Genomic DNA, 18,727 nt, shown 5'->3' on the forward strand with positions numbered 1-18,727 from the left:
AATAACTAGCAAAAAAACTTAACAGTCCTGCTTAAACTAACATCTTACAACCAAATACAAGTTATTTGTCATCTAATCTGCATCTACAGAAGTCACACTGATGTTACTTTAAGTTGAATTACGCGCATAACTGAGACATTGTAAAATGTTTTTTTTTTTTTTTTAAATATAAATAAAGAATTTTGAGTTGATAGTATTTAGTATTATTATTTTCCAAATAACCACGAAGTCAAAATTATTTGACGGCACATTTATGACCTCATTAAACAATTTTTTAGAAAAAATGGCACGTTGGTGTATAAAGGTTCGCCACCCCTGCCCTAGTATATAAGACATGTTAACTCGATTCTATACTGGGGTACCTTTTCATGGGTGAAGGTTGACATGGTCGGAAACTACTAGCCCCACATGGGTGACCCGGACGTGATCTGAACACGCCTACCTTGACAGAAACGCCCACTTCGATGGATGGTCCACATTGAACAGCTGACTTGCTACTTTTGATTGCGACATTCTCCACTTCCTCGCTCTGTTGCTTCTCAGTCTCGATCACATACAACGTACAATGTATACACTCGACTGCTAAAGGTAACACAGGAGCGACCACACGGTGAACTCAGTACAGCTCTCACGATCAGCACTCAAAAAGTACGGTGATCTTAATACAGCTCTCCCAGCTTCTCACAAAGCATCAATGAATCAACTAGTGGTATCACGGGTGTTCTGTTCAAATTCTGTTGGGGGTGATACTGTAGGGCAGAGGTCGCCAAAGTGGTCTATATAGACCCCCAGGGGTCTATTTAACAAAAGCGGGGGTCGATCTGAGACAGGGGGGCGAATGGGGGTCGATCCGAATCGGAAGGGTCGATTGTGGGTCGAAAAAAAAAACAGTTCTCAATGCGCAAATCACACAAACCTAATTATGTATGTAAAATTTGTGAATTTTTTTTATAATTGACTCATTATCAGTTTCTTTATTAAACATAAATTAATAAACGTATATTTATTGGGGTGAAACAAGTATTTACGTACCACCGCGCAGTGGCACGAACTCAGCGCAGTTTATAAGTCATATGCATATGTGCGCTTGTCCAAATATCACGTGTGACGAGCATTGACGTTACAAATGAAAATATCATACGCAGTTTCAGCTTTCTTTGCATACTGTGTTGAATATTTGCAGTGTCATTATTAAAACTTTTATAGTTTTAGATATTTAGTTATTGTTTCAAAAAAAAAACATTCGTTTTGTTTAGATATCAATTTTAATTATCAATGCACAAAAAAGAAGGTAAGCATTAATAATATGGATTAGTACAGCCCGCGACAAAACTATAGCACACTTTGTATTTTTTTACGAAAATTTCAAAATTGACCAATTTTGACGAAAATTAAAATTGACCAATTTTGAACCCAATATAGCGAACCTTGCAAAAAACCACCAGGCACACCCATCTCATTGATCAAGAAGCAGTAAATCTTTAGTTACTTTACTTATTATATTTACTTATGCATAATTACTTATTATTTAATAATAAGGTATTTAAATTTCAATATTAATATATTTTTCATGAAACTATTGTTACACAATGTACTATTACTTTAATAAATGTTTAAAATCATAAAATAAGTGTACAAACACAGTATCTAATAGAGTTTTACTTTAATTAACAGAAAATTACTTTTGTGGGGGTCGATGGAGATTTCGAAAAATTATATAGGGGTCGATGATCAAAAAAGTTTGGCGACCCCTGCTGTAGGGTATCTACCACCACAGAAATACAATTCCAATTCTCTAGTATATAAGACGTGTTAAATCGATTCTATGTTGGGGTATCTTTTCATAGATGAAGGTTGACATTGTCGGTTTCTACTCTCCCCACAACTGCCATAATACACATTGTTATTGCACCTGCAGAGACGACAGGGAGATCATATTGAACTCTCTTTAAGCAATTTTGGACTGCCTTGCTGTTTGACCCATGTCACAATATTGTGTGACGAAATTTTCTTATTTGTTTTAATTTAAAGTTTTATTTGTTTTCCTTTTCCAAATTTTTATCTTTATTCGATTTTTTAATTTTCACCCCAAGCTCTTTAAAGAGACACGTAAATGCTTCTTCCTTTTTTTTCTCGATAGCAACAATTTTGTTGCATCTTTGTCACCTCTTTGCGAATTCAAGGTCGATTGACCCCACTGTCCTTGTCCAAGGCCATTTTTCCCCTCTGTCTCAAGCCTTTTTGCCCCTTTTCAAACTATTTCCGATATCTTTAATTTAACCTTAGTCTTGCACGTGGTGTGAAAAACCGCTTCTAACGGGACTTTAAGATTCCCGGAATTGGGATAGTCACGCCTCAGATGTAAACTTCTTCCTCTTTAATATTCTAGGAAGTTTTGTTAATGTAATTTGTGTTTAAATTTACGCGTTATTTTACCATTTATAAGAATTTGCTGCAATTTATAAATTCTAAAGGTCGTGAGCCTAGAACAAATTTAACAAAATTAATATCACAGAATAAATAAAGTGTAATGTTTGCCATCCTTGGGGTGTTATCCCTTATTTGGCTATATTTGTGTAAAATAGTGCAGTTTGTTATTTTTTGGGTTTGCATCATGGCAAGCTTGCGGAGTCTTCCAAATTCATTTGTTGTTTGTTTCGTTGAAAGTTAAATCGAAGGAACGCCTTATCCTGAAAACACTACAAGTCTAATAATATTGGATGGCGCGTTTTTTGAGCTTTAAAATCTGTCGGAAGTAGTAACCCGGAAGTCTTACGGAGAATTTTGACCCCCCAGCGCCATTTGCGCTTAACTTTACACTATCAACCATCCATATTGACATCCAAGACAGTTTTTCATCAAGATGCTGACTTTAAGACAGCATCAACTTAATTCTTTGACACCGAAAAATCGTGGAACATAAAGCTTGAGTTTTAGAACGCTTCTAAGAAATTTTCATGAAGTTCAATTCCTTAAATATGTAACTTAAGATGCTCCGAACAATTTCTTGATTGAGATTCAATGAAGTTATCATCATATCATGAAAGTCTTCACTTCAAGATTGTTCTTTGATGCCTTGATTTATTCTATTTTATCAGCATGGACACAGTGGATGCAGTCATCATCATCCAGATAGCAAAAGAAGGTTTTATTTTCACTCGACAAAAACTTTTTGATGTAAACCTAAAAAGGTTTGCAACACGGTTTACGTCTAAACCTTCTAACCTTAAAACGAGATCTGTGACAATCTACGCACATTACCCTCATCCAAAACCTTGGAAAACAACCTTCTGTATAGAAACCTTAAATCGAGGTTGACTTAGGGTTTGCAAGCGTGAAAAAAATCCTTTCATAAAGCAAGTCGCAAGGTGAAAATAATCTTAAATCTAGGTAATTATAAGGTTTCTTTTCGCAAAGTCTTGTTTTCTCCGCTAAAATCCACCTTGCCATGAAATTTTAATGGATCTCAACATGAAATCAAACAATGGCTGAAAAATTCATATATGATTTTTACTGACGACATTGTTTTTTTGTGGTTTTTCTTTTGTAACTTAAATGCTGATTGGTTTCTCTCATAACGTAAAGTGAGTTTGTCCCAAAGATAGATCCTTATTTCATTTTATTTATTTATTTATTTTTCTTTTGGGTAGGATCAAGAATACTAGACTAAGGAGTTAAACAGTAGTTGCCTGTAATCTGACTTTTACGCATATTTCAAAAAAATAAAAAAATAAATGTCTGATTAACTTTTCGAAGCAATACAGCGCGACTTAAAAACTGGAAACAACAGCTACTTCGTTTCTAAAAATTTTATTAGGTGCCTAATTTCATTAGTGTATTTATAATTTTATTTGAAAAAAAAAAGCACCAGAAAGTGAATTTCCACACTAATTATGTTGTCAAAATATTTTTACAAAATTTAGTGTAAAACAATAGTAAATTTTCTTTCTCCTATCCCTAAATTAGATGAGTTGTTCAAAGGCCTCGAAAACCCAAGGTCAAAATCTGCGAATCAACATAGAAGATTACTCACCAATTTCCTGCAAATTATTTCCTTAATTCTTGGGTCGAATTTTTTAGGACAATCCTTGTTTGCAAATGGAAATATTTTCGAAATTAGACGGGGATAATATTGGTATCATAGATCCCTTTTAACCAATGATAGGTCAGATTTTATAACTACTTTAACTTTAAAAATAATTTATTACAATTTTCTTTTATCTCCCTTTCAATTACATTTTTCTGTATTCCTTTCAAAATACTTAGCAATTTTCCACAGTTGCCTAAATTTTTATAATAATTTAAAGGTTATGTAAATTTTCAGCTTGAAAAACAATTAGAATTTTAAAAAATTTTGGGGTTTGTGTGTGTAAAAGATTTTGAAATGTTTTTCATCTGTTAACATTGTCAAAGATAAAACAGTTTTATTATTTCAAATATTAATACAATTTTTCAATGTTCTTACGAGTGAAATGAATCAGCTTAAAATGTTATATAAATCATCCCAAGAAACTGAAGCGGTAAAATACTATCTGATTAAAAACTTCCTTTTAGCTTCAAAAATATATAAATACAAAACAACAATCGAAATGTTTCAAGTCTAAGTGCTAAAGATGAGTGCCTATTTTTGAGCTCTTGTAACATGTCGACTGTTATGCCCTATTTACTATATATTTTTGAAGCGAATAAAGTTTTTAATCAGGAGCCTAATAATGTGTTTTTGTTTTTCTGTTGTAATCTCCCTCCTTTTCAAAGAATCATAATTTTTTTCTTTTTTCCTGTTTTTTTTTTGTTTTTCTATAATAATATATTTTCAACAACCAAGTAATGTTATTAAATTTCATTAATTTAATGTTTATTAATCAACAATGTCAGATTGGCGATCGAAATGGGCTGCAGGTGGCGTAGAGCAGAACTCTTTTCCTATGGCAACACTTCACATGCTTTCCCCATTAGCGTGTGGAAAGTCATAGAGGAAGGAAGTACATTAGTTTCTCTCTTGATTTTCATATAGATTAAAATCTTTCAACTTGAAACATTATATGAAACTGAAAACTGCGTTAAACATAGTTCTAAAGAAAAGTATCATGGAAATTTTAAAAAATATTTTGATTAAATAAAAAGGAAAAATATTAAGAAAAGGGAAAATATCGTAGTACATTCCTATGCAACTGAAAAGAGGAGGAGAGGGAAGGGAGAAGGGCTAAAGGCATGAAACCGGTCTCTCCCCAGATGGCGTATTCGAGTGTTGCGATCGCGAATAGTCGAATACTGTGAAAATGGTCATAAACACATCCGCATTTCCTTCACGCGCTTGTAAGAGTTTCATGAGTTGCATTCACGCGTGCACTAGTGAAAACAACTCCTAAGAACACGAAATGACAGATTACGATTGGTAAGCATAAGCAGGAATTTTTTTAATAATAATGAATATGACTCAGCTTGCAGAGAAAAGTATTAATATACTTTAAGTGTTTGTTGTTTACATTTTTGTTTTGCGGCAGCTTGGAAGTTAAATTTGCTGTACAAGTAACCTTTCTATTTAATATTAAAACTCATTTAGTTATATTTGTTCTGTATTGTTAATTTTCTCATAGCATTTTTTTATTTGTCTATACTGGAGTTAAATTTTATTCATTTTTAATTCTTGAACAAAATAAATATTGCATCAAGTTATTTCTGATATGATTAGAACATATTATCTTACTCTCATCTCTTAAGTTGTAAGAATTCGTAAAGGAATCGGTGTCGAGAAAAGATCCAAAAGAGAAATCTGTGGTAGCACTCTGTTTCTCCTTATGTATGTCCATTTTTGACAAAATACAAATAATTTTTAATTCTGATCATCATTTTAAAGCACTTTGTTTAGAGTGATTTTTAAAATAATCCGAAACAAAAGTGACATTTGGTCTTTTGACAAATTTATTACAATAGCTTAAAGGAAAGATTTGATTAGATAATCTCTAAAACTTAAATAAAAATTATTGGATAGTTTTTGATGTGAATCATAGGGAGTTAATGTATGAAACCTTTACTGCAAATATTATCACTGTCAAAGTTTGATAACCCTTCAAATTGATGGACATTTTGATAACTGTAGGATTATTTTAGATTAAAAAACAGCAGCTTTAAGCATTTTTTTTTTTTTCTTTAGAACCACTTTTTAGCTTATACGTATACTTTTGATTATTTACAAAATTAAATGATGTAAGCATGTAAATTCTGCAACTTATTTGCAAACTAGTTTTAAAAGTGTTAAACTGTAAAAGATTATTATAGTAAATCCTTGGACATAAATTTAAACTTTTCAATTTATAAATAATTCTTTTGCCTCCTAATTTTCCAGAATTCATAACCAACATGTTTCAATAATTTATTACATTAAATAAAAAGTTGTTCTAATATCTTTTGCGTATTGTAACTATAAAGATAAAATGAGGCACTTAGAAGTGTTTTTTTTTTTTAATTTAATAAATATTGACCGTTGAGAAAATTCGGTTTTCTTCATCAATTTTTAGTAATATCTGTTCTATATATCTTTTTATTCAGTGAAATTATTAAAATGTTTCTGTGTATAAGTCAATGGTAATAAATAAACTTATTTTAATGTTTTCAGTGTTGCAAAGCTATAGTCTTGAAGATATGAACTATATTTCAGAATAGAGCTGATCGAAAGAGTCAAAAAATTCCCCTTCAAATAGTCTGTTGTTGGGAAATGGTATGATAAGATTTGTTTAAATAAATGTTGATATTTTACTTTATAACAGTAGAAATAGTATGCCGTGAATAAAATCTATAATTTGTATAATGCAATGAAAATTCCTGTTTCTGAAACTGTTAAAACTTACATAAATTCAAAGAGAAAGAATTTTTTCTGAATAAGGAAATGTAATGATAAAAAATTATAAAAACAACATCTCTTATTTTTCATTCGTTTCGGCTTTCTTTTTTATGAATCAAGGTTTTTTTTTTTCATTTGATGTGAGGAACTTTAATTTAACTTTCCTCATTAAAGCAATTTAAATATTCAACTGCACTAAATCTTAAGATGTGGGTTGAAAAAAAAAGTAGAAGAAAATTCTCTTACTTAATTTTTCAACAGATCATGCACATATACAAAAATAATGTGGGGGAGAAAACAAAAGTGAAAGAGATTACTTAATTTTGATTATTAAACATTATCTTTAAAATTGGATTGACTTTTCAAGAAACAGATATCTATGTATGGTGCATTATTCTTCATTTCTATTTGTACAATATTTTCTATTTTAGGAATTATTTTATTCCACAGAAGTTTAAAAAATTATCAGGTAATGTTTCTCTTTAGTGATCCCTTTATTTTCAGTCTTTTTTAAAGGTATTGCGCTGTTGAATATTAAAAGTTTGTTGTGTTCAAAAAAATATCGGAAAGCGCAAATCAAAAAATTAACCTGAAATCCAAAATAGTGAGGGAAGAGGCCACTTAAGAAACCCCTTTCGCTCTAAAATAACGTGTGGATAAGCTTTGAAGAGTTACAATGTGAGGCCCCTTGCCTATTTTATTATAAATTGCACAACTAGTTCAGCTGCAGAACTAAAGTACGGCAAACAGATCAATTAAAAATTGTGGATTGTCTTACCAATAACTGACAGAAAATGTTGCTTAGCTAAACATTGAATTGATTTAATCTCTTATTTTTTGTAACCCTGACCGAATGGTTGGATTGGTTGGTCACATCAAACAATTGCTGACAAAATATTCATAATACAAATCACAAGCAAAACTTACATGCTAACCTAGGCACCTTTCAGTGTAAAATAAAATAAAAAATAAGAAGTGCGCCTTAGCAGTGTTTGACAACATTTATTTTTGTTAATGCCTCTGCTTAAATAAGCAAGGAACCTTTTTTATATGCAAGTAAGCTCAATAATTAGAAAGAATAAATAGTGTAATTTAATTCAATGCCTCATTAACTTCAACGTAATCTTTTTTTTTTCCCTTCATATTTTGTAATTTGTTATAAATAATTTAGTAATATATATATTTTTTTTCAGATTATTAACCAATTTGTTTGATCACTGGATTTAAATAGTTTTATATTAGACTATTGCAACAAAATATGATCACTATATTGCGTATTACTCAAATATGATCTCTCCAGATTTCTTGAATATATCTTAAATAATATAATATTTCCCAAAATATATTTTTTTTTGTAGTTTTTATTACTTTAAATCATTATAACAAGAAGAATATGTAAGCATCTTTCTTACTGTTTTTAGTAGAAATATTTTTAGTTGAGAAAAGTGTCTTTTCTAGTTGTGTAATTTTTTAAATTTCATTCATTTTTTTTTCTGAATATGTGTATTTAACTTATAAATATTAAACCAATTATAAATATATTCTCATAAATTAAACAAAAATTCACTTCCTCAGACAGTTAATTTCGTAATACATTTAAATAGCATTGTTTTATTTCTTAGATATTTCAATAAAATATTTTTAAAGATTTCAGGCTATATTTAATCAAATATTTCAATTATGTTTAACATTTTAAAATGTATTCTTTTATACTTAATGCTTTAAATTTAAATTCCATGTTTCATCATGTTTGTAAAATATATATATATATATATATATATATATATATATATATATATATATATATATATATATATATATATATATATATATATATATATATATATATATATATATATTTTAAAAATTGCCACTCAGCTAATTAAAATCAAAAAAATCTGATTTAAATAAAAAATAATAATAAAATCTGAATCAAACCAAACACATTTATTTTTTAAAAAGTATAAGATCATGATATTTTATCAACCTTGTTGTCTTTTGAGTCTGTATGGCTACTAAATTTTGATAACTAATCTTCAGTGTTTAACAAGACTAAAAACAGAAAAAAAATATGTAAACAAATTTAAAATTGAAATAAAATTTTTAAAAAAATTCTAAGTTTCAAATTGAATACCCAAGTGCTGTTGATCAAAATTATAGCTTCCTCTGTTTGCCCGGGTTAACAACAGTTAAGCTTCTATAACCAACCTTAATTCTAAAACTCAATTTTTTTCTGTGTCCAAATTCTGAATTCTTATAAATTGTAATTGTTAAATTCTTGTGAATTCTTTTAGAATAATTTAAAATTTTCCTCCCAAAATATGTTGGTTTTAATTATGAATATTTTTCTTTTACTCAAAATTTAATCAATTTACTTATTTATTTTTTCATTTCTATTTTTTTTAATGGGGACAAATTGATTCCAGAATATCAGATCTCATTAATTACTCTTTATTTAATCTGTATATAATATTAACCTATACAAATTTTAGTTAAATATACCTATTTTTTTATTTATGTGAGAAAAAGTAGCAAAAGTCCGAGATTTTTACTTCTATCTTTAAAGTGGGCAGCATTCCATGTCATATTTTTAACAAATGAAACAGTAATTTGAAAAGAAATAAATAAAATTTAGGAAATAATCATCAATTCTTGATTTTTTATAGATTATTCTGAAAAGTAATAATGTTAAAAAAAACCTAACTTACATTCAAATTTTATTTTTGATTAAAAAATTGAATTTTTCTTTTGTTAAAGGATTTAAGGTATTTGTAATTCTGTAGTCTTTATTCTCATTTTCAAAGTGTATAATTTTCTCTGATAACTTTAAAAAATCAACAATAATATGCTAGAAAAATGCTGTATTATATAATGCTGTATTAAATGTTGTAATTGTTTTAAAATTTAGAATGTTTTATATTATTTGAAATAGGGACCGACACTTAGTGAAAAGTAACCCAGATAGGGACCCACATAATTTTTCGAACGTGTGTATACAGATCACAATGCGTAACTTTTACATCACGGATAAATATGAGAATCGATTATTAATATTAAACAGAGTGCATATCCAAATTATTCGACAAAAAATAAGCACTTTTCAAGCACTCTAAAAATATTTTTAAGCATTTGAAAAAATATAACCAGATAGGGTTGGCAAGTATTTGACAGTTAATGATTTTTAGCAAGGTGACAAATTTTTTAAAAATAAAAAATTTTGTAAAAATTTTTTTAGACCACAACTTTTTCTTTAGCTGTATTGTGCATGATTTAATGTCTAATAAAATGTCCTCAATGCTAATAAAGAAACTTGTCCCAAGTTTTTAACAGACTGACAATGGTTCTTCGACAGGTTTTTGATGGGTCGAGTCAAAAACCAGTTTTTTTTATATCAAAATCCCTATTCTGTCATTAGGATTCCTGTATCCCAATCCTTCCTGTAATTAGGATCCCTGTATTGTCCTGTAAAAAATTTCTTCCTATTGCTGAAAGTTTTTTATAAATACATTAAGAAAATGCAAATACATTAACGAAATTCTAAGACTTTACATGATCATGATAAAATAACTAGTTTCTGACAAAGAACTCTTTTCTTGATTATATTAGCCTCCATAAAAACAATTTATGCACAATTTTAAAGATATTCATTATTATAAGAGGCTCTTTCTATTTTTAAATTAACAATAACTTTATTTAATTATGTAAAAAAAATTTAATTCAAAATTTTAATTAATTATTATTTAAAAAGGTTATCAAATGTATTTTTAACAAGACTAAAAACAGAAAAAAAAATATGTAAACAAATTTAAAATTGAAATAAAATTTTTTAAAAAATTCTAAGTTTTAAATTGAATACCCAAGTGCTGTTGATCAAAATTATAGCTTCCTCTGTTTGCCCGGGTTAACAACAGTTAAGCTTCTATAACCTTAATTCTAAAACTCAATTTTTTCTGTGTCCAAATTCTGAATTCTTATAAATTGTAATTGTTAAATTCTTGTGAATTCTTTTAGAATAATTTAAAATTTTCCTCCCAAAATATGTTGGTTTTAATTATGAATATTTTTCTTTTACTCTAAATTTAATCAATTTACTTATTTATTTTTTCATTTCTATTTTTTTTAATGGGGACAAATTGATTCCAGAATATCAGATCTCATTAATTAGTCTTTATTTAATCTGTATATAATATTAACCTATACAAATTTTAGTTAAATATACCTATTTTTTTATTTATGTGAGAAAAAGTAGCAAAAGTCCAAGATTTTTACTTCTATCTTTAAAGTGGGCAGCATTTCATGTCATATTTTTAACAAATGAAACAGTAATTTGAAAAGAAATAAATAAAATGTAGGAAATAATCATCAATTCTTGATTTTTTATAGATTATTCTGAAAAGTAATAATGTTAAAAAAAACTTAACTTACATTCAAATTTTATTTTTGATTAAAAAATTGAATTTTTCTTTTGTTAAAGGATTTAAAGTATTTCTAATTCTGTAGTCTTTATTCTCATTTTCAAAGTGTATAATTTTCTCTGATAACTTTAAAAAACCAACAATAATATGCTAGAAAAATGCTGTATTATATAATGCTGTATTAAATGTTGTAATTGTTTTAAAATTTAGAATGTTTTATATTATTTGAAATAGGGACCGACAATTAGTGAAAAGTAACCCAGATAGGGACCCACATAATTTTTCGAACGTGTGTATACAGATCACAATGCGTAACTTTTACATCACGGATAAATATGAGAATCGATTATTAATATTAAACAGAGTGCATATCCAAATTATTCGACAAAAAATAAGCACTTTTCAAGCACTCTAAAAATATTTTTAAGCATTTGAAAAAATATAACCAGATAGGGTTGGCAAGTATTTGATAGTTAATGATTTTTAGCAAGGTGACAAATTTTTTAAAAATAAAAAATTTTGTAAAAATTATTTTAGACCACAACTTTTTCTTTAGCTGTATTGTGCATGATTTAATGTCTAATAAAATGTCCTCAATGCTAATAAAGAAACTTGTCCCAAGTTTTTAACAGACTGACAATGGTTCTTCGACAGGTTTTTGATGGGTCGAGTCAAAAACCAGTTTTTTTTATATCAAAATCCCTATCCTGTCATTAGGATTCCTGTATCCCAATCCTTCCTGTAATTAGGATTCCTGTATTGTCCTGTAAAAAATTTCTTCCTATTGCTGAAAGTTTTTTATAAATACATTAAGAAAATGCAAATACATTAACGAAATTCTAAGACTTTACATGATCATGATAAAATAACTAGTTTCTGACAAAGAACTCTTTTCTTGATTATATTAGCCTCCATAAAAACAATTTATGCACAATTTTAAAGATATTCATTATTATAAGAGGCTCTTTCTATTTTTAAATTAACAATAACTTTATTTAATTATGTAAAAAAAAATTTAATTCAAAATTATAATTAATTATTATTTAAAAAGGTTATCAAATGTATTTTTTAGATTTAAATAAAAGCTATTTATAAAACATATATTAAGCAAAACATTAACGAGATTAATATTATTGATCATACCGAATTTATATGTAAAGAATTAAGCAAACTAAAAAAACTCTAATAAATTCATATTACAAATGTAAATTAGTGAATGGACCCTAAAAATGTTTATTATCATTTGTTACTTGGTTGAATATTTAAATTTCTTTAATGAAATGTTAAAAAAAAAAAATTATAATTTTGAAATGTGCATAGAAACTAAACATTTGTAGGACAACTACATTCTTAATATTTAACGAATCTGAGATTAATGAATTTATTATTTTAATTTTTTGGAACAGCAAATCTGAATTATTTTACCTAACTAAACATAAGATTTTTTGCTGCATTTAAAATATTAAAAGCCCCTTACTTCATAATTTTTAAAAATAGTGGCTTTTAATACTATTGGGTTCTCATAAAACAACTGAAGAATACTGAAGATTTTAAAAGTAATAATGTAATAATTAATGAAAGGTAATAACCAAAAAAAAGTAATGTAAAGTACAATAAAAGTTTACAAAAATTTTGTGCAATTGGTGAATGGCCCCTCAAGTAAAAATATTTCGCTTAAAATTCTCCAATCATTCTTAAATTTGTGAATAAAATTGTGTTTTTGAGGTGATGAAGCTTTGGGATTCTTGACGGTTCTGGGGACTCACTTGAAAATACGTAATTGGTGAATGATCCCCAAGTCATGTTCAAAGATTATGGTACTGATTTATAAATAGAGTATCTTGAGAAAGCTGTTAGCTTGCCAGTGACGAAGACGATGGTGCGTCACGAGCGATGAAATTAACAAGAAAAATAAAATTTTCTTTCGCTATTAGGGGGGGGGGGAATTTACAATGGTCCTCTTAATCACCAAAAAATTGAGGGATTTTTCGGTTCAATTTCAGAGGGTGGAAAAAGTAAACTTGAAATTTAGAATCTCTTGAAAAATGCAGCAGAGCTACACATAAGAAGGCAAAAATCCCATCCACTGAATCCAGCTAGTATACACACATGCGGACCCCCAAGTATTTAATCTAACATGTGAAGTTATTGGCATTTTTATATGCTATGCACCGACGGTACGCTGAAATAAATTGGAGTTGAATTCATTGTGAAACCGTTTAATAAAACAATTTCTTTTTGTATAATTCATGGCGGAAATCAGTATGGTAAAGAAAAAATCTCATTTTGGAAAGGGAAAAATTAAGCACTTTTTAAAAACACCCAATGTAAATAGCACCTTTAAGACCTATTAGAAACGAAAATCGAAATAAGCTGATATATATATATGTTTACTAAAAGCTAACTAGTTTTGTATCGTAATATGCCTTATATCTACATCCTAGATGTTTTTATTTTGTTGTAATTAATTATATCTAACTAATCTTGTAAAATTAACTTTTATTTCCATTATTATTTAGTTATCTTATATTTCATCATCATTTCCATTTCTAAACATAACTTTTAGATCAGAGCTTTTTTTTTTTTTTAAATGCTATTATCTTGCAGTTTTAGATTTTAATATAAAGTTTTCATAAAAAGTGTTTGCTGTCATGTAAAAATTATATCATTTCTGCATTTTCATTTCCATGTTTAAACTTATTCACCTTCATTTCTAGATGCAATTTTTGTTTAAAAATGTTTAAATAAGAAATATTACGAGTAATTCATATTTTTATATTTTGTTGCATATTTACTTTCCTTAAAAAACTACTAATTGTGTTATCTGGTTTAAATTTAACTTCTTATTCTGATTAAAAACGATTATTTGTTGTCATATAAAAGAAGAAATATTTATCTGCATTTTTTATTTTCATCTTAAAAATGCACAATTTTTGTTTTTAGATGGATTTCAAAGAACTGGTTAACAAGGAAAGTTTTAAAGCAATTCTACTTCACCATCTGAAGTCCCAAGCTAAGCAAAAACTTGGTCACGTAATATCAAACAAAATCAAAGAAAGCACATCTTCGATGAATAACTCTACGTCTGAAAACATAGTGGACGACGTTACAAAAGATATCTTAGAATCTGAAGACTTTCCCAATTTCTTATCCTCTTTCTTAAACCACGTAGATAATCTTCTTGAGGACAAAGACTCCTATGTTCCAAAAGACGAAAAACGAGACAATGTTTCTCAGTGTAGTTCAGCCTCAAGTCTGAATACATCGTCGATTGATTTTCTAAGTCCAGACCAGTTTCAAAGCACCGTATATAGCTTGAAAACTGGAACAAATGCTGAGAAACTAGAAGCTCTGGAAACTTTGCATCGTTTACCAACCTTAGAGCATCTGACCAACAAATCTTTTTGGTCTGATGCAGAAATTGGTCTTCACGACTCATTGTCAAGCAATGTAGTGTTTTTAAGAACAGCAGCCATGAGATTGTTCATGAAAATGTTAACGTCATCTGAATCCAAAATTGTCTTAGATAGCTATCTCAGCTTTATTAAGTACATGCATAGAAGCCTGCTTCCACATTTAAGCCAGCATCAGACGGGTGCAACTTTTATCGATAATTTCAGGTCCTCGGTTGAAGTGGTTGCCATTTTAAACAAGTTTCTCCAAACGATATCTGGCCACTGGCTACGTTACCCTCAATCTGTGATCGAAAACATCAGCGCTCAGAGCTTAGGCATATTCTCGGATTATAATGAGAAGAGAAATGCTTTTCCTGTTTGGACATGTTTTGCCCTCTGTGACCCTGAAGCGAAATGGTTGAAGAATATCCTCTATGGTCATTTAAGTAGAACTGCTTTTTTGATCGCTCTTGAAAATGATCCTTCAGTTTTGGAGTTTTGTGTTACATTTTGTTCCAATTTAATCTCGGAAAAATGTGTTCCCGATTTTGTTTGTTGTCAAAATTCTGTATTTATTGCTGAAATCACACATATTTTAAGTTTTCTTTCTTATCTTCTACAATACTGTGATGGGAGAAAAGTATTTGATTCTAAGTCATGTGGGGGAATTATTTCTTGTTGGTCAGAAGCATTGGAAATTATAATGAAAAGTACAAATGTTTTGTGTGAGGTGGCATGCATCAACTGTTGCTTGCCAGTTTTTGGCGTGATCTCATCAGCCTGGTGTGCTTTTTGGAATCAAGACATTAATTTAGTGAGTCATGCAAATTTATTAAAAATACTAGTTTCAACTTTTTCTGAAATGGAACGAAATGAATCTAATCTTATGTGTTTTGCCATTCAGTGTCTTTCTGGCAGTTTTCTAGGTATTGTGGGTACTTCAGTTTCGACTAAGCTCAATCTTAATTTTGAACATTTAGTTGTTAAAATATTCACCTATTGTGCTGATTTTTCTTCGAATTCTTCACCTGAATCAGCTAGCATTGTTCGGACAGATTTCTACATTCAAAAATACCTTCTTGCTCTTGTAAAGAACTTTTTGTCTACCCCCTCTTCTTTATTTCTAAACCGAGAATTCACCAGAAACTTTTGTATTTGGTGGCAAAAGATTAATGAAAGCAATACATTAAAAATATTATCTAAAAGGCCTTTTGAAAATGAGGTGAGCTATAACGACATTGTTGAAAGTATTGAGCGAAATTTCTTAAATGTAAATATTGCACTACTTAACAAACCTTGTTGTATTGTTAGCATTCAAGATTCGTCAAATTTTGAATCTACGTTGAATATTTTACTAGAAAAACTGTTAAAAGACATCAAAACTAAGAGATCTGTTTGTTCTTGTGATATAGCTACTCTGTCTACTGCTTTAAGTAGCAGTATTACAGTGGAAAGCATTTTAAACAGAACAGTAGTTTTCCGTTTGTCTTCAATTATATGGCAACTCATCGAAGTAAGTGATAATTTCCATATGGTGAAATCTATATTAGAAATGCTGATGCCATCCATATTTTGTGATGTAGTTAATTTCGATTTACTTGGAATTAAAGATTTGGAAGACAACAAAGAAACTCTGCTCTTGCATAGTGTGTTACTATCACCAAAACTTACAGAGGAATGTCTTGTTTCTGAAGAGTACGGTATCGTAGCTCTTAAAGTACTTGCACTTTTAACAACCAGTGTACATGCTGTTTGTTGTTTAGAAGCAAAGTATTGTCTTTCTGAGTTTATGCTTGAACAACAACACCATCACATAACTGTGGAAGAAAATCCTGTAATTGATTTAGAATATATTTTAAGAAATTACATTTTGGTTAAAATGTATACTTTCGGAGGATCGAGCGAACGAATTCTACCCGAGGAAGATTTTGTCAATTGTGAGGACTACCAGTGGTGGCTCAAGGATTCTTTTCCTGTTCCTGAATTATTTTATAAACCTTTTATCAATCCAACTGAATCAAAGTTGGAGCCTGAAACTATTTCGCTTGAATCGGGAATGGAGTCAAATGAAGAAATTCAGTTGCAGGAGACTTTTCTCAATTATTTAAAGACAAATGGTATGCCATCTAACGAGTTTTGTTTTCAAGTTTTTAATCTCAGCTCAAATATATTGAATATTGAAGTAGACAGTCCGAATTCGATTCCCTTAGAAAGTGCTGAATATTTATTAAATGAAGAAGAACTTGTTGGACTGTCCTTAATTAAGAGGTACGGATCACTACTAAATCGAATGACCCTTGACGAAGACGGAAAATTGGAACAATTGTTGAAAGCTGCTAAGTGCTTGACGAAATCAAATAAAATAGACACATTTGTCTGCACTGTTTATCTCATGTGCTGTGAGGATATTAATGTATCATGGTCATTCTTAAGAAACTTCTCTAAGACACCCAATTCTTTTATTATATGGCCTGCCCTGTTTTCAAACATGACGATGTGCAGCAAAGCTCATTCTGTGATATTAGAAATGTGTGATATAGCTGTTAAAAAATCATTGCCACATGTATTTTCTGCTTTTCAACTTTTTGGTGTTTTACCATCTGCTCTTTTTAGTTACTGGATAGGGCAGTGCTTTTGGAATTATTTAGATTTTAGTGAAATTTCGAATTTGATCTTGTTGAATGTGCTGTACTCGGGAATGTTTTCTATTTATTTTTTCATATCTCTTTTGAAACATCTCCAAAGCTATATTTTATTAAATTCTCACGATTGCTCTTTGATAACTAACTTAAAAAAGAATTCAATTAAAAACTATAAAATGCAACATTACATAGACTATATTATGGAACTGTCTCTTACCTTTAGTTACATGGAACCTCTACTTAAGAATGTAAATTAAAGCACTTTCATGTTTTACTTGACGCCCGGTGGCTGAGCGGTAGCGCTTCCCGCTGTCGTGCCACAGGTCTCTGGTTCGATCCTCGGGACGGGCAAGCTTGACTCAGCCTTTCATCCCTTCAGTGGGTCAATAAATGAGTGCCAAGCATGCTTGGGAACTAAACACTGGGGGTTCCGCGTTCGGCTGACCACCTGACCGGAACATCTGCTCCTGCACCCCAGAGCCCAAGGTCAAGAAAACTGAGATGGGCACAGTAGGCCTTGGCCCTCTTGGGCTGTCACGCCGCTGAGTTTAGTTTAGTTCATGTTTTGCTTGATATTTTGAATTCCACTCTGTATAGATCTATGTTATTCATAAATAATTTATTTTTTGTTATTTGTTGTTTTAACGCACATTATTTAACCCACTGACAGTTTTGTACGTAAAAAGCCGTATTTTAACTCACAATCTTCTCTGCATATCCAGGGATCTGTCCAGGCTGAATTTACTACCGTTTAGCGGTACCTTCACAAATTCAACTTTAGGAAAAACGGTAGTTTCACAACATACTTTTTCTTAAAATTTTATTTTTGTATCCCTTGAGCAACGATAAAACCATATTTTTGTGTTGATTTATAAATATAATTTTTAATTTTTCACAAATTATGTCCAAATTTTCACAAAATAAGTACCTCTCAGAAAAACCTAGACAGACCCCTGATATCAGTTTTTTCATGTTATTAGATATTGAAATACTGTAATGCGGAAAGACATTCACCCATTTACAAAACCATGAATGTGTTGAATAAAACGTTATTTATCAATTGCTACATGTTCTATTCAAAAACCTAGAGTCTTTCATTTGTAAAATCAAAAGCTTTAAAGTAACTAATGTGTAGCATATGTTTCTTTTTTTTTTTTAAAGAGTCCCACAACAGCCCATTGTGGATCTAGAAAATCATGGAAGTTAATGCTCTAGAATTTTGTGGCCAATGACGCAATGGTGATAGTGTCATCATCAATGTGCACAGATTGGATTGTAATTGGGATTTTTTTTTTAATGTTTTTATTAAAAAGTGTGAATTAAACATCAAAAATCTAATTTTCTAGCTAAAAAAAAATAAAACACATCTAAACTCTATCTAATAGTCTTTTTCTTGTAGAAATGACCATGGACTAGAATTTTTTAAAAATGTCA

At 29.5% G+C, this 18,727-nt stretch overlaps 1 protein-coding gene across 4 annotated transcripts; it reads left to right on the forward strand.

The window, feature by feature from the left end:
- Positions 1-5,095: 5,095 nt before the first annotated feature.
- Positions 5,096-18,353, forward strand: LOC107444579 (protein broad-minded). 4 transcript variants are annotated; one of them, XM_043043778.3, is made up of 3 exons: positions 5,096-5,395; positions 6,617-6,718; positions 14,200-18,353. In XM_043043778.3, exons 2-3 carry the CDS (start codon positions 6,716-6,718, stop codon positions 17,548-17,550), a joined length of 3,354 nt encoding a protein of 1,117 aa, XP_042899712.2. In that variant the 5' UTR covers positions 5,096-5,395; positions 6,617-6,715; the 3' UTR covers positions 17,551-18,353. The 4 variants fall into 4 exon arrangements, with proteins under 4 accessions (XP_042899712.2, XP_015914236.3, XP_015914245.3 ...); XM_016058750.4 differs by lacking the exon at positions 5,096-5,395 and adding an exon at positions 5,399-5,523; XM_016058759.4 differs by lacking the exon at positions 5,096-5,395 and adding an exon at positions 5,422-5,529.
- The last annotated feature ends 374 nt before the right edge of the window (positions 18,354-18,727 follow it).

The sequence above is a fragment of the Parasteatoda tepidariorum genome, chromosome 9, assembly GCF_982258835.1.
Source record: "Parasteatoda tepidariorum strain Cologne lab strain chromosome 9, Ptep-v5.0, whole genome shotgun sequence".
In the NCBI taxonomy this organism is placed as follows: Eukaryota; Metazoa; Arthropoda; class Arachnida; order Araneae; family Theridiidae; genus Parasteatoda; species Parasteatoda tepidariorum.